Source organism: Hemicordylus capensis, chromosome 3, assembly GCF_027244095.1.
Source record: "Hemicordylus capensis ecotype Gifberg chromosome 3, rHemCap1.1.pri, whole genome shotgun sequence".
Classification (NCBI taxonomy): Eukaryota; Metazoa; Chordata; class Lepidosauria; order Squamata; family Cordylidae; genus Hemicordylus; species Hemicordylus capensis.
The window spans coordinates 206,706,153-206,727,591 of record NC_069659.1 but is presented as its reverse complement, the minus strand read 5'-3'; the positions used below and the strand labels follow the sequence as shown (position 1 = coordinate 206,727,591).

At 41.4% G+C, this 21,439-nt stretch overlaps 1 protein-coding gene and 1 long non-coding RNA gene across 17 annotated transcripts in view; one reads left to right on the top strand and one right to left on the bottom strand.

Annotated features, from left to right (window-relative positions):
- KCNMA1 (potassium calcium-activated channel subfamily M alpha 1) overlaps window positions 1-21,439 on the top strand; it is an 829,029-nt gene that overhangs the window by 523,676 nt on the left and 283,914 nt on the right. For 13 of the 16 annotated variants that reach the window (XM_053304531.1, XM_053304530.1, XM_053304525.1 and 10 more), the window contains exons 8-9: window positions 2,467-2,637; window positions 4,258-4,349. In XM_053304531.1, coding sequence (XP_053160506.1) covers window positions 2,467-2,637; window positions 4,258-4,349 — 263 coding nt within the window. Of the gene's footprint in view, window positions 1-2,466; window positions 2,638-4,257; window positions 4,350-4,447; window positions 4,540-21,439 lie in introns of all 16 variants that reach the window. The other 3 variants (XM_053304540.1, XM_053304539.1, XM_053304533.1) reach the window with 2 other exon arrangements.
- Window positions 7,521-21,439, bottom strand: part of LOC128348854 (uncharacterized) — a 28,524-nt gene continuing 14,605 nt past the window's right edge. The window contains exon 3 of the long non-coding RNA XR_008318387.1: window positions 7,521-7,735. This is a non-coding gene — a long non-coding RNA (uncharacterized LOC128348854). The remainder of the gene's footprint in view (window positions 7,736-21,439) is intronic.

The window sequence follows — 21,439 nt, the reverse complement described above, 5'->3', positions numbered from 1 at the left end:
AAACATGGTGAGCACCACATTATTACAACAAGCAGCTTATGTGCTACTAATATTTAAGAGTAAGATTCTTCAAATGGCACTTTAATTGTTACATGAAGGAATGCTTTCATTTCTTCCCCAAATCAAAGTGTAGCAATTTTTTAAGGCCAGTGCACAAACCACTTAAGGCGCAAAGTACTTCAACAAACATCTTCCCTCTGTAGAGCTAAATAAACTCAGCGAGTGTATTGAGCTGCTCCAGTAGGAAATGTGGCTGAAGCTATGGTATATTAAAACCCTTGCCATGACGACTGAAGTCCCTGGGATTGATTCACATGACCATTTCAGTGTGGTGAAATGTATTCCTGAATAGTGAGTGCTCGATCTGTGTCCAAGCAATGGTCCCATTGTTTCCGTATCCACCAAGATAGGCTCTACTCCTTTGCACATTTGTGGCCTGAGTGAATCAGCACCTCCTCCTCCTCCTCCTGTTGTGACTGGTCAGAGCAGCTGCAAGGCCTCCTGGCCGGAAGATGCAAGCTGATGCCCCCTGTTCCTGGTCAGGAGTTTGTATGACTGCTCCAATCAGCTGTAAGCAAGGCCCCTGCTGGTTCGTACACAGAGTGTGCCCCAACCTAGGGCTTGTCAGGTTAGGGGTGACATCGGATATTCAGTCCCAAATCTCCCTACATCTTTTTCTGTGGCTAAAAGCCACCACCCCCACCCTTCAAGATTAAGAGCTCTGAAATGAATATTTCATATAAATGGAACTTGACAGTTTAAATGCAATGTAAGCATTCAGCAGGCTAAAACGGGGCTTAGTTCTGGACCTGTGAGAATGATCCACACATAGCTGGGGGTCAAATTCTGATTTATATCACATTCATAGTTACTCCATTGCCTGTTTTATTAGTTGTTGGAGGCAAGCAGAGGAGAGCATGGCCAGCTCTGCCTAAGAGAAAGGTTTGACCCTCTGGTAGTAGGGAAGCCTCACATATAGCTATATCAGACACCAGACCAGAAGGTCATGCCCATGGCACAGGGGGTGGCAGGGAAGGGCTGGCTTGGGTGCAGGGAGGCCGAGCTCTCTTGACTTCATGCTGGGATTTGGAGCTCTGGCATTGCCTATAAAAACTGAGCTAGCTGGTGAGGAGGAGAGCTTAAGAACATAAGAACAGCCCTGCTGGATCAGGCCCAAGGCCCATCTAGTCCAGCATCCTGTTTCGCACTGAGTGGCCCACCAGATGCTGCTGGAAGCCACGGGCAGGAGTTGAGGGCATGCCCTCTCACCTGCCATTACTCCCCTGCAACTGGTACTCAGAGGCATCCTGCCTTTGAGGCTGGAGGTGGCCCACAGCCCTCTGACTAGTAGCCAGTGATAGACCTCTCCTCCATGAAGTCATCCAAACCCCTCTTAAAGCCATCCAGGTTGTTGGCTGTCACCACATCCTGTGGCAGAGAGTTCCACAAGTGGATCATGCGTTGTGTGAAAAAGTACTTCCGTTTGTTGGTCTTAGACCTCCTGGCAATCAATTTCATGGAGTGACCTCTGGTTCTAGTGTTGTGTGAGAGGGAAAATAATTTCTCTCTCTCTCCACTTTCTCCACACCATGCATGGTTTTATAGACCTCTATCATGTCTCCCCACAGTCGTCTTTTTTCTAAACTAAAAAGCCCCAGGCTTCACCTTGGAGGCTTTGAAGGGGCAGGGTGGAATAACCTCTGCTTCCTCCTGCTGAGCCACCTCATGGTGCAGTGGGGAAATGACTTGCCTAGCAGCATGAGGTTGCCGGTTTGAATCCCCGCTGGTATGTTTCCCAGTCATATTTCGGGCAGCAGCAATATAAGAAGATGCTGAAAGGCATCATCTCATACTGTGCAGGAGATGTCAATGGTAAACCCCCTACCCAAGAAAACCACAGGGCTCTGTGGCCACCAGGAGTAGAGACTGACTCGACAGCACACTTTACCTTCCTCCGGCTGAGACCATTATCTCTGCTTACCTTTAGAGACAGGCAGTGGTGTGGCTATAATTGAGCAAAAGGATTCAAAGAACACGGGCCTCCAGCTCCCGAGGGCCCTCCAGCTCCACCCCTCCCTATTTTCCAGCCCACACTCGGGGGGTGGGGCGCTAGAGAGAGGGATGAACATGGGCCCCTGCCTCCCATAGGTTTGCCCCGGCTGGAGGGGGCTTCAAACCCAGAAGCTGAAAGGGAGAAAAGGGCACGTGTAGCTGGGATTTTGCTTGTCCATTCTGCCACATTGCTTGCCACTGGTCAAGGAACAAGCTAAATTTAAAAAGCACTTTCAACCATGGAAATCGCAGCAGCGATTATTGATATTTTATATCATTTACCTGTTGGGAAGATATCTGTTTGCTTCTGCTTGTTGAGCCTTCATGTGCATTAAATGTGAAAAGGGCTGTTGTTTTTCTGTTTTGTGGGATCTGCATCTCAAACATTTATGTGCTGTTGTTCTTCTGTTGTAGGTGGAGAACTCAGGGGATCCATGGGAAAACTTCAAAAATAACCAAGCACTTACATATTGGGAATGTGTTTATTTACTAATGGTTACTATGTCCACTGTTGGTTATGGAGATGTTTATGCAAAAACAACCCTTGGTCGCCTTTTCATGGTCTTCTTCATCCTCGGGGGATTGGTAAAATTTTTATGTTGTTTTCCACAGGATTTTTTGGGGTGGGTGGGTGCAGTAACCTTAATTATAGCAAATTGATTAGTAGACTATATTTCAATATATCTATGCCAAATTTGTATTTTGCACAGCTGTATATTCTAACTAAAAGAAGAACATACTGGTGTACTTAAGAATGTAATGCATGCAGATACAGAAAGTGACTTAGGATAGGAAGCTACTATATTATAAGTCATGACTTCTAGTTAGTGATTACTGGCAGTGCATTAATATTATGATGATGATAGTGATATTTTAAAGATAGCTGCGGTTTCAAGAACCCTCCCTACCCTCTGTGTTCCTTCCCAATATTCCAACAAACACTGTGGCTTAGGACCACCTTTAAAGAGCCGCTTGCCCGTTCCAGACGATGGCAGAACCATGTTTTGAAATGCAAAAAACATGGCAACCCTGTGAGGTAACATGGCACTCAGACATGCAGTCAGTAACATTGCCTAGTGTGTCAGCGAGTTACGTCTCTGCTGTGCCTGAACAGCTGAGTCAATGCACTGGACTAGATACATATATAGCCTCGAATCAAATTACTTCTTATTTTTCTGTCAAGGCTAAAGACAGTAGAGCAACTATTGCAATTCTTTTTGTCTTAAAAAGAAAGCAACTCTAGTGCTAAGATTTACATTCCGTAAGGTAAGTACTGAGCAAATTTGACCCACAGTCTATGTAATACACTCATGCAGGCACGTAAGTATTTTAAGTATCCTCACATATTTTTGTATATTATGTACAGATCTCTCTTTAGGGATGCTGAATTGCTGCATCAAATAGGCACACTGTAAATGCAGTATGTATATGCATTTATTTCCAGAAAGGCGCATATTTGCATACGAAAAATGAGGCCAAGTTCACTGGCAGCAGCTCTTAGAAGTATCCGGCCACAAGCAAAATGTTTGTTGGACAAAACATGGCAGATTTTTTTTTCTCCTCATCACTTTTTTCTTTTACGTCCTTACATGTCCTTATCAACTTTTTAAAAAGGCAGACTTTTTAAAATATATGCATATATATTATTTCAGTTACCCTATGTCCATTCTCATGTGTTTTGGATAAAGCCCTTTTGTTTTTGTTTTCTTTCATAATGTGGGGACAGCCCTCACCTTTCTTTTATAAAGTCAGGGTCAACTTAGTGATAATACATGCTTTTTGTTTATTTTGTCTTCAGGGGTTTTTGGCGGCATATCATCTTTGGATATTTCCGCTTACCCCCTTTCAGGAAGTGTTAGCCATGGCAGCACTTTATCAGCTGGCCACCATAGCAGGCCTTTCCCAATTATCATTTTGTTCTTGGGGTAATTTTGTTTGTTTTTGTGTGCCTTTCTCCCTCTTTTGATCATTTTCTTTAGTTGATCAGATGTACATCTCTTTCAAGACCAACTTTTATGTTGAGCTTTCTTGTTTTGATTTTGTAGGAACTTTTTAAAAACTTTTTTTTGAAAAAGAAACCTTTATAGATCTAAGTCTTTTGCATTTTCAGATCTTAAAGATGATATCTTCTTAAAATATTCATCATCCCCCTTTCTTTGGCCTCTCTTTTTAGTCTTTTCTTCTGTCTTCTATCTTCTTCCTTAGGCCATGTTTGCCAGCTACGTCCCTGAAATCATAGAGTTAATAGGAAACCGCAAGAAATATGGTGGTTCCTATAGTGCGGTTAGTGGAAGAAAGTAAGTATTTCACGAGGCTCTGCTGCCTCTGGTGCAGTAGAACACTCTCTGCATGCCATTTTCTTTTTTGGTTTTTGTTTTTTGTTTCATGCATGTAGGCAATGTTTGCGCGCTACGTGCCAGAAATTGCTGCTCTCATCCTTAATCGGAAGAAATACGGCGGAACTTTTAACTCAACCCGAGGCAGAAAGTAAGTTTAAAAAATTAAAAAGGAAAAAAAAAATGACCAGATATGGTTGTGTGACAAGAGCCTGCCATGGTGGTGAGATTTGATTCATGGACCTAACTTGACACACTCCCATGTGTTTGTTCCACTGGCATCAAATGTCACCCCCTCCCTAAGCTCTCACACTACGTATTAGAGACCTGGGCCATGCTAAGGTACAAGTCACAATGATTTCCCCTGTTCTCCCAGGAAATCTGTCAGCACTAGTGCTCAGTTTGAACACACTGGAAGACAACCCTGCTGTTAATAATTTGCAGTCAGTTTCTAGAACTAATTTGAGGATTTTGTCAAAAGTTCTTCATGTCAGCGAATGGGTTGCTTTTGATCAACAGGGATCTTACAGCTCGCATCCTGGATTCTGCAGAGTGGCTTAAACTGACAGTAGCCCCCACATGAGCATCTCGGCAGTGTGTAGCAGGTGTGTTGCACACATGGCTTCCATGATATGCATGAATGTAGTGGCCTGGAAAAATATTGCCACAATCATGTAGATCCAAAGCCCTTTTCAGTTATCTAACCATGAATGCTGTGCATAGTGAACAGGAATGCACTGGCAAGCCCTACCCCCTTAACCACACTCTCCTGCTTTCCATGCATACACTGTTTGCAGAGACCAATTCTGTACTCAGAGAGAAATCCTCTACATGTTTGTGGATGTGACATTCTCAGTCTCTTCCCAAGTATGATGTTTGTTTCTGCAAGAGAAATGCTGTGTACACATGGAGAGCAGGGGTTATGTGGTTAAGGAATTCAGGAGGCAGGACTTGCCAGTGCATTTCTCTTGGCTCTGTAATCATATACAGCCCATTCATTTACATCATGCCTAAAAAGGGTTTAAGTGATTGCATCTACAGCTCCCAAGTGGAGGTGCCGGCTCTCACAAATGGCACTACCGTGTAAGCTCTGGCTGGCCCTGAGCCTGGGATGGACCCTGCACACTTCCAGGGCATGAGTGTAGGGACTACTGTTAAGTGTGAGTCCGCCTTGAGTCAGTGTCTGTGTTGGGCAACAGAGAGATGTGTGTCAATCCAGGGCAATCCACAAATCAGCTTCCATTTTTCTCCTGATTCGGTGTTTCATTAGTAATGTTGACACGCATCTAGTTGCTCTCAAGTGACTGCTGTTGAGATCATCCATGTTCAAAGTACTGCCAGAAGCAGCCCTTTCCTGATTTGATCTTCTCTTGACAATATAATGTTTATTTTGTCTTGTCATTTTATATGACCTTCCTTGACAACATTTGGAGTTCCTGAAGATTTGTGAGGAGTTCAGCCCAGCACTGTCAGAACAGGCTATGCCCTGCCTCTCTTACCAAAGCAGAACTCATGTTAACTATAAATAGTGAAAAAATATATACATCACTTCATTGCAAACATCCTCCAGAATTAATCCTTTTGTTGGCTGGCAGCAACAGTTATCTATAATGATATGGGCAGCCACAGTATAAAATTTCAGAAATTATTTGCACTAAGTGCAAATTTAAGAACTGTCGATTACCTTGATCATACTATTAACAGGATCCGGTTACCTGGCACAAAACTCCATATTACACTTGCTGAGGTTTTCCCTCAGAAAGTCTGTTTAGTGCCTTAACATTCCCATTTGTACCCACCATACCTTCACTCAGTCCTCTCATCTCCTTTTGTGTTTAGTCTGTGTTCTATCATTCCACAGAAAAAGATGGCAAGAGCTTGGCAACTAATCCCACACCTCATTCACTGGTCAATGTACAAAAGTTAAAACTCCTGTTTGCCATTTCACAGACCATAGAAAAGCAAATGTTCTGCCCCATTGCTTATTAATGAATGAATGTTGTTGCCTCTTCCCTCAATTAATGAGTCACGATTTTAATTTTGTGTCTTTTGAAGCCTGTCCATGCACTTTTAATGTGATTATGATGGTATTGGATCCATCTCTCTTTGCCTTCAAGACTGACAAGTTCCAAAAGACCTGTAATCTTATCCCAGCCCATTCCAAACTAGTTTTTCCTTGCATTGTGCCTGACTTTCCAGTATTGTTCCCCTGATCTGCTCCTTCCTAGAATTGTTAACAGTACTTCTGTGGGCACCCTGCATTTTATTTAAATAGTGCCATAATAGTTTTCAGCAGTAGGAGGAGGGAGATAATGTGATGAAACCCAACTCACTTCACAATCCTCAAATCCAGATGCCATAAAAGGAGTATTTCATAAAGATTAATCCTATTAAACAACGTTCAAATGTTGGCATTGAAATTTTGATGCAGATCCAGACCATTTTGAGCATGGAAGGTCATGCTCTGCTACACTGAACCTGAATTCTAGTTTTGGAATTCAAAATATCCTTGACAGCATTTAAAGACTATTGGGCACAATCCAGCAGAATTCAGTTGTGGGAAAGGGTCAGTCTATACATTATGTAAAATGAGATGGTAGAGAGTGTGATAACGTTCTTGATTTGAACCACATGAGATTACTGGTCATTGCTAGTCAAAGACTATAATTTTGAATGCTCCACCACACTAAAGAAGGGGGAAAACCTGAATGCATGTGGACATTTTCTATGATTACATAATTTACTGCTTGATGGTTGCTATTTTTCATGGGAAGTATTCAAAAATAGGTCAGCCCTACTATCCAGAATTCTACCACCTCATTTTATGTAATGTGAAGAATAGTTCTTAATCCTACAGGAAGCAATAGGCTTACTTTAGTTGCTTCTAAGGGCCAAGTTACATGTTATGGTAATTGCATCATCATGGGTGATGTACTTGGTTTTGTTTTGTTTTTCTGGAACAGGTGCCATAGACACCTGTTCCAATCCAGATTGGAACCACAATGTGAAGATGTGTTGTGGGTAGCTTTTTGCTCCACTATATTATTCCTGATCATGGGTCCCCCTCCCTGCAGGTGCTGTTTGCCCCAGAAGGAAAGCTCCAATGAAATCAGTGGTACTTTGCTTTGGGGGCTGCTGTTTTTATTATTGATTTATATACTGCTTTAAGAGTTGGTGACTTACATAGGAAAGAAAACAGAAGATGATGCCCTGTGCCAAAAGGGCTTACAATCCCAGCCTTCAGGATGGGGGATGATCTTGATCAAGAACTTGACAGGAGTTAGAGCTTAAAGCGCCTCTCTTCCAGTGCTATTGTCCCAGTCTGGATCACCTTTCTTCTCTGAATCCTGTTTAAAAGGAAAACAAAAAGCAAAGGCCAAGCACATCAGCACTTGTGATGTGATTAATATAATACGTAGATTGACCCTCAGCGCCATTGATTTCAATAGGACTTGCTTAACTGAATTTTTCTGGACTATTTCTTTTATATTACACATTTGTATTTCAGCTCTGTTTTTACAGGGCTGAATGTAAGATTAATTCAAGTTATTACACGTTCAGTCAAGTCTCCTTATATGTTAGTGAAGGATTAATGCTGACTTTACTTTCAATCAAGTTCAAGCCCTTAGAGAAGAGTCTTAGTTGAATACACCTTGAACAAAGTACTTTGAAGTAACAGAATCAGAGAGCTACACCATAGAGATTTTGTCCCATGAAGCAATATTTTTAAGAAGCTAGTCCCCAAGATCAGATATTTTGTCACTGGTACCCAGCATTGCTCTGTTGTCTCTAAACTTAGACCTCATGTTAAAATTCCCACATCCTGATGACCTTGATGGCTAACTCACAGGCTTCTTGCTAGCTTTGAGGCTTGCTTAATTTTATTGTATCTCTGGGGGCTTTTGCTTTCTTTCTTTAATATGCTCTTTGTTTATCGCAATCCATCTGTCTCTATCTGCCTGTATATTTTGTTGACTGAAGCTGAACTCTGTCACCAGCACACAGACTGTTCAGTTTAACTTTATGCATTGTTTCCTGGTTCAAAAAGCTAATTTCTAAGTACTTTGGAGAAGCCCTTTGCTCACGTACGTCTTTCATCAGAGCCCATAAGCCTGGGAACGGCACAGTAAAAAACCATTAGCATCCTATGTTTGATATTGGTTTTGCAGTCAGTAGAACAAGATTGATGAAATGTTATGTTTGGCCAAACATTTGAGTTTTCCTTTGGAATTCAGCATTGAGAGAATGGGCTGTCAGAACCAATAAGTTTCCCATTGCTTGGGATAGGAGGCATGTGGTAGTAATTAGCTATATAAGGTCTTTAGCTGAGCAGCTCAGCTCAGCAAAGATTCTGGCAGCAAACATAATGAGAAACTACAGCTCTACCATTTCTAATGTCAAAAAGTTTCCAGATAAAATTGAATGCATTTGCAAAAACTGGAGCCGCTAAACTTTGTTGAAAGATGTTAGTCAGAGCCTTAAAATAGTGTATGAATTTCCCTCTCGCTGGAAGAAGCATACATGAAGCTTCTTTATTTAGGCACATTATTTAAGTGATTTTTTAAAAGGAGCTTACAACAAAGAATGGTATGCCAGGAGGTTGCTATTTTGAAAATAGTATAGTTTTAATTCATAAAGCCTTAAGGCTGAAATCTTGTGTATATTTACTAGAGAGCAGTGCTCCCTGTAAGAGGGATTCCCAGATGTTGTTGACTACAACTCCCATAATTCCCAGCTAAAGGCCTTTACAGAACACTTCTGGAGAGTCCTACTTTGGATTTACTTCTGAGTAAATATGCATAGCATCATACAGCATCATGTAGGCCTGTGCATATTGAAAATTATCAGATCTGATCCAACCCGATCTGACCCGACAAGAAAATTATTGGGAGAGCCAACATGACCCCATCAAAATCTTCGGGTCAGTCAGATCAGATCAGAAATCCAACAATTTTCCAATATTCTGTTTGGGAAAAGATTATTACTTTTAAATCCCCAAAGAAGTTGCTCCTCAGCTGAGAGTTGGGGGGTGGGAAGGTGGCTCTTTAATTTTCAAATGCCCTGTTCATCACCGCTTCCCAGCTGAGAAACTGGAGCAGACCATTTAAAAATCAGCTCCAACTTGGCAGAATGGCAATTTTGACAGTTTACTTCCAGGAAATGGAGGGTGGTAGGAAGAGGGAAACTGGCTGGGGGGGCCCCACAGAAACTGTGGGGCCCCCTCAAGGGTGACCCCTCCCACCACCTCCCATTTCAAGAAAGCAAGCTGTCAAATTCCCCCTTTTGCTGACTCGGTGGCTTTCAGGCAGCTCTCAAATAATCAGAGGGCAGATTTTGACAGCTTGCTTTCTTGAAATTGGGGGTGAGGGTGGGGGGAGAGGCATCACTTGGGGGAACCACAGAAACAATGGGTCCCCCTTGGAGGGCTACCTCCCTCCTGCCACCCCCCATTTCAAGAGAACAAGCTGTCAAATTCCTCCCTGTGTTGGGCTTCTCAACTTGGAAGCAGTGAGCAGACTATTTAAAAGGCAAATGGAGACATAGAGTTAGTTGGTTTTCATTGTTCAGGAAAGAATGAAGGTTTCCAAAGATCAGATGATGTAGGTGGACCAGGCTTTCTAAGGTCAGCTGGCAAAGATGGAGGAGGAGGTAGTGCTACTGGTGGCAATGACCTCCGTGTGTCAAGAGACTAACACCATGTTAAACTAAAAAAACCTGTAAGTATAATTAAAAGCCTGGGTGGATTTGGTATTTTCCAACATGCAGATGAGCAACTGGGACACAATTGGTCCACTGGCTGCTAATGTCACAAAGGCATTGAACAGAGATATTCTGTTCCTTAATGCAGTTCCTAAGGGGCTTGCAGTATCACCATGGACACTGCCAGAGGCTGGGTATCTTCTTGAAGCAATTTGGGCTCAGTTGTGTTTGATTTGGTAGGGGTTATTTTAGTTGATTCTACCCTACATTTTAGATCCTTGTACTTTTACCTTACAGGTACATTACTTGCTGTGAATTTTCATGATCGGTCACAATAGAACATTATTTATTTATGAAATTTGTGAGTTTCTTCTGTATTTGTTTTTTTTTAAACTTGAGGCAACTGTGAATACAGTACATTTGTTCATGAAATGGCATTGCTGTAATATTGGAGCTAGATGTGGAAAGCATTTGCTTTGCAGTTGCCTGTAATAGTATTTGGAATATGGGAACCTTTTCTTCAGTATTTCCATTGACTGAGGAGGGGGATCCAAGTCGTGTTATTGATTGATGCGAAATCTTTCAGGCCTTGAAAGTATTATAGATTGTGTTGGACTCATTAGTCACTCAGTGGTGTCACTTGAATCTAGGATGCCACCATGAATTGAGCTACTCACTGTATCTGCAGTGATAGTTGCAGATATGTTGGCAATAAATGCTACAATTACACCAGAGCATCTTTGAAGTAGCAGCCAGAGGTAAAGGTGGGAATTCAGATTGGAAGGTGAGCTTTGGAAATCTGCACTCTAATCCAGGCTGCCAACCATAGAAAGACAACTGCATGAACTGAAAACAAAAAATCATCGTAAAGCTTGCTTTTACTTTAAAGAGCATCTAAGAAAAGAGAATTGCTATGAAGGTGAATGAGATAAGGGATATAGAGCACTTTTGCGTGCCAAAGGCACTTAAGATAATCTTTTCCAAGATCTACAGCCACAAATAGCTAAATGGAAACAGTGCTTCTCACTTCTGTCCTTATTTCTACATGTGATCAAAGAATTTGAGTAAAATCAAGACTGGGTAACTTTTCCCTTGTCAATGTGATACAAGTGGGCTTTCTCCTGAAAAACCTTTTCTGCACCAGTTTGCTCTCTCCTGCAATTGATTCTTCCATCCATCAATATCCCTTGCATGACAACTTTTCAAAGAATGGCATTGCAGAGAATCCAGCACCAGAGTGCCTGCACCCTCAGGCCAGTTCAGCATCCTTTCACCACCAGTGTGCATGTGCCCTGTTCTGGTACACCAGTTAAAACAATTCAGAAATATACCTGAGTGAGTTTTTTCTTGAAAGAGTCATTTGACTGTGTATATCACAATACAACATATGAAGACCCTTTGTCCTTGAGCAAGACGATTGCTTGAAATGCACTGAGCAAGTTTCCCATAATAAAATGCTACTTTCAAACACTAGATTGAGGCCTTCCTTTCCCTTTGCTCATTTGGTTTTTTAGTGCTGCCCTTCTCTCTCACTCACTCCACCACCACTCCACCCTGCCACATTACCTCATACCAAGCACAGTGAAAGTAATACCTGGACAGAACAAGGAGTGATGAATCCATTGGTGGTATGGCCTGTGTGTTTCTGGTGCAAATCAACCAGTGACTGACAATATGGATTGTCTGGAAATACTCTAGAAGCACAACATATTTTACAGTATTAATGTTTATCCTGAGACCTCCATGTTCAAGCATATGTCCACAGGTCTTGTGTTTTAAGCAAGCCTCAGTTCTGTGCTGTGTAAAACTATAACAATCTCTTATTTCCCTTCTCTCATGATCCGCTGTGCTTCTTAGAGGTTTCTTCAGATTTCTTTAATTTATAAGCCATAAGTTACCATATCATCAAAATATACTGAGGAAGGACAATCTGTTAGAGATTCCTTCCAGAAGGAAATGTGGGATTTGATAGCTGTATTTCCCAGACATAAAAAAAGAACTGTGGAGAGACAGACAGAGTAAACAGATGGACAAACAGATAATGTAAGTTGACAGGACACCTTGGATTGATTAGACATTCTGATTTGATTCCAAAATACAGAATGGCTTGATTTTTTCCCCCTTCTACCATAATCGTTGGCAAGTTGTCTCTACATGTCTCATAGCTGCAGTAACTGAAGTGAACCTCCAGCAAAAAAAATGCCTAATATCAACCCTTATTCAACTGACTTGATAGAATAGACAAACTAATACTTTTTCATTGGGAGAGGAATGTGACCTAGGCTAGCCTCGTGTTCTGTGGACTGCCCTTTCAAATCTTCTAAGAATTCCCATGATGTCCCCCAGTTTCAATGAAGTTCCACGTAGTGGTGTACTGTTGTGGTTAAAAGCATGAGCTATGAACTAGAAGTCTCTTGTGCTTAACTCAGCTTTGAATTCATTGAGTAGCTTTGGCTAATCCCCCCTCCCTCTCAGAGCCTTAACCCAAGATTTGTAAGAGGGTGGCTTATGCGGTTTGTTGTGGGGGGTTTGAAGATAATTTATTAAGTGCTTGGTGGGCACTTGGTGGTGGGGGAGGAGTGCTACATAAACACTGAGTGCCATTTTTGGACTGGCTTGTCTGGTGCTGCTCAAGAGTTCATAGCAACCATGACAATTATGGGCCTATCCCAATTAGTCCTAGGACCTACGCATGTTTTTATTTATTTATTGTTAAATTTATTTATTTATTTATTTATTTATTGTTAAATTTATATACCGCCTTTCATTAAAATAATCCCAAAGCGGTTTACACAAAATTTTAAAATCAAGATTATAAAAATGATAATTAAAATATTAACCTAAAAATATAAAACAAGTCTGATTAAAAAATTTAAAACACAAGCATAAAAAGCAGCAGCAAAGACAATTATATAAAAGCCTGGGTAAAAAGCCAAGATTTAACACGCCTTCTAAAAACTAAATGTTGCTGGTCACATGCTGGATTTTGTGTTTTGCTCAGATCAGGGGGGTGTTCCATGGGTGGAGTCTCCAGTAGTTTCCCCATTGTCATGGATGGAACACTTCCTGGTTAAGGTTGATCTCACAGTCACATCTGACCCCTGCAGAGTTACCTAAGAGAGCACCTCAGGTAACCTAGAGTTACCTGAGAGAGTGCCTTTCTCTCCAAGATCCCCACTGCTTATTAAGATGGTGATTAATAATAATAATAATAAATAAATAATTGGCGCCTGGGTGCAGTTCCAAAAGACCTTGAAGAGCACCTCAACACCATAGGGGTCACAGAAATCACCATCAGCCAAATTACAAAAAGCAACTTTACTGGGAACAGCCTATATTCTGCAACGATATCTATAACAATTGACAATAAAATTCAGCCATCCCAGGTCCTTGGGAAGGACTCGATGTCTGGATAAAACAAACCAGTCAATAACACCTGTCTGACTGTGTAAACAAGAAATAATAATAATTCGATTTCTATACTGCCCTTCCAAAAATGGCTCAGGGAGGTTTACACAGAGAAATAATAAATAACATGGATCCCTGTCTTCAAAGGGCTCACAATCTTAAAAAAACCATAAGATAGCCACCAGCAACAGTCACTGGGGGTACTGTGCTGGGGGTGGATAGGGCCAGTTACTCTCCCCCTGCTAAATAAAAAGAATCGCCTCATTAAAAGGTGCCTCTTTTCCTTAGGCAGTCCTTCGTTGGATGCCACCAGTTCATCTGGTGTCACCTGGAATCGAGCCTTCTCAGTTGTCACCCCTGCGTTATGGAACAGACTCCCTGTGGATATAAAAGGATTATCTTTCTTGGAGGCCTACAGAAGAGCATTAAAGACCCATCTTTTTAGCCTGGTTTTTTAATGATATCTAGTTTAATTTTAATCTGGTTTAAACATTTTCTTATTTTGATTTAATAATAATAATAATAATAATAATAATTTTAATATAAACTACCCTGAACCATTTTTGTAAGGGCAGTATATAAATTGAATAAAATAAATTAACTAAATAAATACTATTATAAATATTTGTTGTCATTCTCACTAACAGTGTGGAGGCTCAGTTTCCAAACTGCCTCTACAGCATTTATAATCCAGAGTCATGATGCATGCAGGGCACAATCCCCCCCCCCCCGCCAAGTAAAAATATTGTGCTTAAAGTAAAAGTAAAGGTAAAGTGTGCCATGGAGTCGGTGTCAACTTCTGGCGCCCACAGAGTCCTGTGGTTGTATTTGGTAGAATGCAGGAGGGGTTTACCATTGCCATATGAGATTATGCCTTTCAGCATCTTCCTATATTGCTGCTGCCCAATATATGTACCAGTGGGGATTCGAACCAGCAACCTCATGCTTGCTAGGCAAGTCATTTCCCACTGCACCATTAGGTGGTTGCTTAAAGTAAACACTGCATTTTAAAAGAAACAGTGTATTTTCCACTTAAAACAGAATTCACTCCCCACAAAAAAGGCTTAAAATTGCCTTGACATAAGTAAAATTAAAAAGCACCAGCAGAACTGTAATAGTTAAAGCATTGTGGAAGGCCGTTAGAGAAAATTATTTCATGTGTTGGCAGAAAGTATGCAAAGAGGTTGCCAGGTGGACCTTCCTGGGCATGGAATTGGAGAGAGTAGGGCCCCCATGAAGAGAGACTTACTCCATTCTCTACTTGATTATTTCACTTCAATAAATGGAGTGATACAGAGCAAGGCCTTCTGTGTTGATTTCAAAGGATGAAGAGAAACATATTATACTGGATTTGTTTCTCTTCCCCACACACATGCATAAGCATACACACAAAATTAAAACCCCAAAGCCTTGATAAGTATTCAATGGGGTGCCCTTAGGTAGCCTCTTTTTTAAAAAAAGCATTGGATGGCATACTAAACTGGTACAATAAATTCCATTTAATTGGCATGCCTAATAATGGGCAATTCTCCTTTAAATTGAAGCTGGTATCTCAGAAAATATTCTTAATTGACATAATCTCATATTGCACAGGGGTACTTCATAGTCTAAGAGAAGTATGTCATTCTCCAACAGCCTCTTGTGAAACTATTTTCTTGCTCTGTCCATCAGCTCTAGCTGATTCCCCACCACTGCTAATAATCCCCAACTGATCCCATGACTGCCACAAAAGTTATCTAGTGAGCTCACTGCTTGTGAGTCATTTGTGGCTTCCCAGAGCCACCATTTGGCTATTCTGGTATCATTCCTATAAATGCACATATGATACAATAAAGGCACCTCTTTCGAAAGTGAATTTATCAGTTAATTCTCAGTGGAAGAAATTCTATTGGAATTTGATCACATATGGAGGGTGACAATTATAGAAACAAAATGGATAAGAACTAGTAGCCATAGGAAATATAAAGCCATTTCTCACCTTTTGGTTAAAAAATAAATAAATCCCCTCTTTTAAAAACCGGGTATACCCACAGTTTAGGGGAGGGGGCTGTAGTTCAGTGGGAGAGCACCTGTCTTGTCTGCTCTATAGTTCAATCCCTGTCATCTCTAGTTAGGGCTGGGAAAGACCCCTGGGTCTGAAACCCTGGAGAGCGATATACAGTGGGTATTGAAAAGAATCACCCCCTTTGATAGACCTTAAATTCTGGTTCCCTTACATCCTGAAATGAAAACACAAAGAAAATTCCCTTCACCAGCTGTACTTATCCAATGCAACCTATAACACCCAACTGAGAAACATCACAATTACAGTCCAGAAAAAGTGTCAGAAATAAAAAACAAGAATTACTGAGATTGAAAAAGGATCACCCCCCCCATGTCAATATTCTGTTGAACCACCTTTTGCTTTAATAACAGCCTTGAGTCTGTTGGGATACTTCTCTATCAACCTTGCACATTTAGACAGAGCAATATTTGCCCACTCCTCCATACAGAACTGTTCAAGTTCGGTCACATTGGATGGTAGGTGTTGGTGGACTGCTATCTTCAAATCTCCCCACAGATTTTCTATGGGATTTAGGTCTGGGCTCTGACTGGGCCACATGAGGATGTTCACTTTTTTCTCCTTCAGCCACTGTGTGGTCAATTTTGCTGTGTGCTTCGGATCGTTGTCATGTTGAAAGGTGAATCTTCTGCCCATCCTCAACTGTCTGGCAGAGGGTAGCAGGTTTTCTTCCAGAATCTGACAGTATTTTGCCCCATCCATTTTTCCTTCTACCCTAACGAGAGCCCCAGTCCCTGAGGTAGAGAAACACCCCAACAACAGGATGCTGCCACCTCCATGCTTCACTGTAGGTATGGTGTGTTGTGGATGGTGAGCTGCGTTGGATTTACGCCAGGTGTACTGTTTGGTGTTGAGGCCAAATAGTTCAATCTTGGTCTCATCTGACCATAAGACCTTTTTCCATTTGGCATCAGAATCTTCAAGGTGCCTTCTGGCAAAGCTCAAACGAGCTTTAATGTGGCCTTTCTTGAGAAGTGGCTTTCTCCTTGCGACCCTCCCGAACAAGCCACATTTTTTCCACAACACACCATACCTACAGTGAAGCATGGAGGTGGCAGCATACTGTTGTGGGGGTGTTTCTCTACCTCAGGGACTGGGGCTCTCGTTAGGGTAGAAGGAAAAATGGATGGGGCAAAATACTGTCAGATTCTGGAAGAAAACCTGCTACCCTCTGCCAGACAGTTGAGGATGGGCAGAAGATTCACCTTTCAACATGACAACGATCCAAAGCACACAGCAAAATTGACCACACAGTGGCTGAAGGAGAAAAAAGTGAACGTCCGCATGTGGCCCAGTCAGAGCCCAGTCCTAAATCCCATAGAAAATCTGTGGAGAGATTTGAAGATAGCAGTCCACCAACACCTACCATCCAATGTGACCGAACTTGGACAGTTCTGTATGGAGGAGTGGGCAAATATTGCTCCGTCTAGATGTGCAAGGTTGATAGAGAAGTATCCCAACAGACTCAAGGCTGTTATTAAAGCAAAAGGTGGTTCAACAGAATATTGACATTGGGGGTGGGGGTGATCCCTTTTCAATCCCAGTAATTCATGTTTTTTTGTTTCTGACACTTTTTCTGGACTGTACTTGTGATGTTTTTCAGGTTGGATGTTATAGGTTGCATTGGATAAGTACAGCTGGTGAAGGGAATTTTCTTTGTGTTTTCATTTCAGGATGTAAGGGAACTAGAATTTAAGGTCTATCAAAGGGGGTGATTCTTTTCAATACCCACTGTAGCTCCACAACTGCTCACAGTTTGTAAGCAGGTGAAAATATTGCTCTGTTTAGCTCTAGTTCAAATGGTAGTTGGCCCTTTGCAGAAGAGTCTATGATATGATGTGCTAAGAATGATGCTCCTGGCTTGTGGAGAGGAGGTTGAGGGGCACCTTCTTTTCCTGTCCCTGTACATTTCTGGCTGATCACTCATGTGTGCTTTTTGATGAGCATGCAGTGAACTCCCTCAAAATATAATGCTGTTGACTTCCACTCTCTTTGACAGTTACAAGTTCTGCAAATGAGAATGCTTCCCTTCTTTTTATAATCTCCTGTATCCCATCACCACACACACACGCGCGCGCGCACACACACACACACACACACACACACACTTCCTCCCTCCCTTCCTCCCACCACAGTGTTTTCTCATTGATGAGTCAAATAACAGATCTTCTCTCAAAAATCCAGGGACTCTTACACACAGCAGGCTTTACCACGAGTTTTCGGGCAGGCTTTTCTGTGAACTCAAAGTGGTCCCCAAACATCGACACAGATAGTGGATTTTTTTTACCCTGAATATAAATCAGGCTACCCTCTATAACGCATAGTGAAAAACACAAATTCTGTGTGAACTGCTCCCCAATAATTCGTAGGGACTTTGGGGTAAATCTGGCCAATATGTGAATGCACCCCCTCCATTCCAGAGGAGATACAAATTAAAGGGCTTTAAAAGCCCCATGTGAAAAGCTTCCAGGCTAATCTAATAGAGCTGTTGCATTGGCTTCCCATTTACACAATGTAATAAGCCACACATCTCAGAATCATGATCACTGACACAACTAGGTCCCCATACCCCCCCCTACTTTTTTCCCTCGGTCACCTTGCACGGGATGGGATCCATGTGGAAATGGACTGTAGAAATCTTCCCAGCACTTTTTCAAACAATGGGCCAATAAGAGTTCACTATTATTTCAGATTACTGTATGTTTGTGTGTGCATGTATGTGGGAAGGAAGCAGGGAGAAAGTTCTCAGCAAGGTTTGAACACCCCTCCCCAAATAAACAGTGTATTGTAAGAGCATTTGTTGTAGTTTGTAGCCAGCTAGATTCAGGCTTCAGCCAAGAAACACCTCACCTGGCAAATGAGGAGTCAAGTTGCCTGTTCAGAAGAGGTCCAAACAGCAGCAACCAGCCTCATCCACAGCAGTGTTCGTACATAAATCATGGCATGGTTGCTGTAATTCAACTGAGCAGGAAGGGTGGGGCTAGACAAAAGGACGGCCAGAACTTCCCCTTACTAACAAATAAAACCCCCATCCACTGCCAGAGGAGTGGGGATACAGAGGAGGTGGTTGCAATACATAGCAGGCAGCAAAAAGTCCCAGCTACCCAGATTCCCTTTGGGGGGTGGGGGGTGAGGCAATGCAGTTCAGAAAGGCAATCTGAAACCAGCACATGCCCTCCAAAACTACCCTTTCTGTGAACCCATCATTCCTGCTCTCTAAATCCGCAGAAGGTACACCTTGCTGAGAGCCAAGCAAAGGTCCTTGCCACTAGCAGTGGGGCTTCACAGTGTCCAGCCCCACAGTACCAACCAGGGGGATCCCAATCTCCGTTTCCGCTGCTTTGTGGGATGCACCCTTGGGCACTGTTTCACACTCTTTCGTCTATAATTCCTTTTTATATCTCAAAACTATAACTATCAGCACAGTCACAGTCACCTTTTGAAAGTACTGATTTGTATCCTTGGCATGTATATCTAGTACATTGGTCCATTTAGTTGTTTATACCCATAACCATCCAGCGACTCTGATCCAACAGAGTGCACACAGAACCGCCACATCAAAGACAGTGATGACAATGTGAACTCAGCTCCATCTTCCAACTAGCTGATTGGTGGGATTTAGAACTTTTCTTTTATGGTTGTACACATGCCGTCTCAGCTGATGGATTGGACTGGAAGAATCATGTGCACAGCATCTGTTTGCATACACAGTTTCCTATCTACATAGGGATATGCATCAGAAGCCTTCTTCCGCACATGGATAGACCATGTCTGGATTGGGATGTGTATGTAGAACAAGTGAGTTGGCCAAATATGAGTTTACTGAGGAATAATCAATTGAGATTTTAAATTCAGTGGAGGAGAACATTGCTCTGCCTTCCTTTAAAAAAATGCCCCTCTTTAGAAAACATTCAGATTTCTTAATCTTGTGTTAGCCATGAGCTTGTGAGGCAAGAAGCATTCAACTTAAGCACTCTGGGCCCATTCACATCTTATATGTATCACACATAATCCCCTTTGCTACTATGTAAAAAGACTAAAGCTGTCAACTGCTAAAATAATCGTTAGTTGATTAGTCATCTGGGTTTTAGTTAATATATTAAATTTAAATAATTTCACACATTACGAAAACAGTGTAGGTGTTTTTCATATATTAAAGGACGTGTAAGTTAATAAATTTAATAAAGACTGAGAATTTAATAAATAAAGATACTACTTATAGTTAGAAGGAATGACCATCTTTTAATATTTCTTTTTCATTCCTCACCAAAACAGCCTCAAAATCAACGTATATCCTTAACCCTCAGCCTGACTGATTAAAACTGATCTCCATCAATGAATCATGTAAAACGTCAGTTGATTACTCTACCACTATCTTCCTATGAAATGCTGTAAGATGAGAGTGAACAAAAAAGTGCACTGTCCTGAGTTGATTGCCTTATAAATAGCAGGGTGTCTTCTGCATGTCCTAACTGCTGCTTCTAGAAGCTCAAGAAATACTGGGATTTCAAAGGATTAGAGCAGTCAATTAAAGTTTGGTTGATGCTGAAGTGCTGGTGCTGGAAGAGCGGTGTACTCCTCTGCGTCCTGTCAAACTGCTGGCTAGCATGCCCTCATATTTCATGTTCACAGCTGGTAACATTTTCCTTTCTCGTTTTGGTCTTAAGTTTTTAATGGATTTGTCAGAAGATCTAGGTTCTGTTTGTTTACACCATCTCCATATGTCACACAAAAGGAAGAATATTTGCAGTAGAGAAAAGATTAGTTCTTCTGAGAGCAATTGAAATATTTATCCCATTCTGTTAACATTCAGTTAAAATTATGAATATTTATTGATACTGCCTTTGGTAGTGCAAAATAAAATAAAAGCAGACCATGTAGAATTGCCATCAAAATCTAGAACTGCCATCAAAATCTAGCCTAAAGTGAAATCAGAAGTGATTTGGGGTTTTTTCCCCCTCAGGTAAAATGTCTGAAGAATTTCAAGGAAACCAAAGGGGTTTTTGATAGAATCAGAAAAACCTTTTCAGAGAGGCTTGTACAACCTTGATTTATTTTAAGATTTTGAGATTAATTAGATGTTCCTTTTCAGGTGAAATGTCTGAGAAATTTTGAGGGTAGGAAAAAAGCTAGGAATATGATTAATTAAATTTCTCCACAAGCTTGGTTTAATGCTATAACACTCCTTGCTTCTTCCCATTTTGATAAAGCCACTTTCTTAATCTGGAGTAAGCAGCATCTTCATCTCTTGAGATTATGAAGACCATCACTGAAATTATTTCTCTCCTCTCTAGAGCTTTGCAGGTCACTTTTAGGGTACTTAATTATTCCTTCTGACCTCTTGGAGGATACCTAAAGATTCTAGTGATCTATACATCTCCTCCTGCCAAACTGTAGTGTATAATTATGGTAGATGCATATCAACTGGACAGACCCTGAGATTTTTCTTAACTGAACTGCTCTTTCAGGCTACCATTATAATGATAATGAGGATGATATATGTGTGGATTTGGGTTTGCCTAGGCTACATTATGCCTTGTCTACAAGCTTGTAAGCTGCTAGAATATAGACAGGCAGAGAGAACTGGAGAAAGGGAGAGGAGATGGTGGGCAGCCAGAGGATGAAGGTATAGTTAGGAAGCTAAGAAGAAAAACCTCCAGTATGTGTGTGATATAAATATTATACAGAGACATCTAGATCAATATATGCCACATCTCATCCACTTGCTTGACAAAATGAACACAACGTAGTCAGTAGATGTAGAACAGAATTTGCAGTTTACTCTCTGTGATGTACTGTGATGGGATGGCAAGGATGACTCTTTAAGAGGCTCTTTATATTTGTTCCAATAGATGGATGCAATTTTCTTTGAAAATAAGCA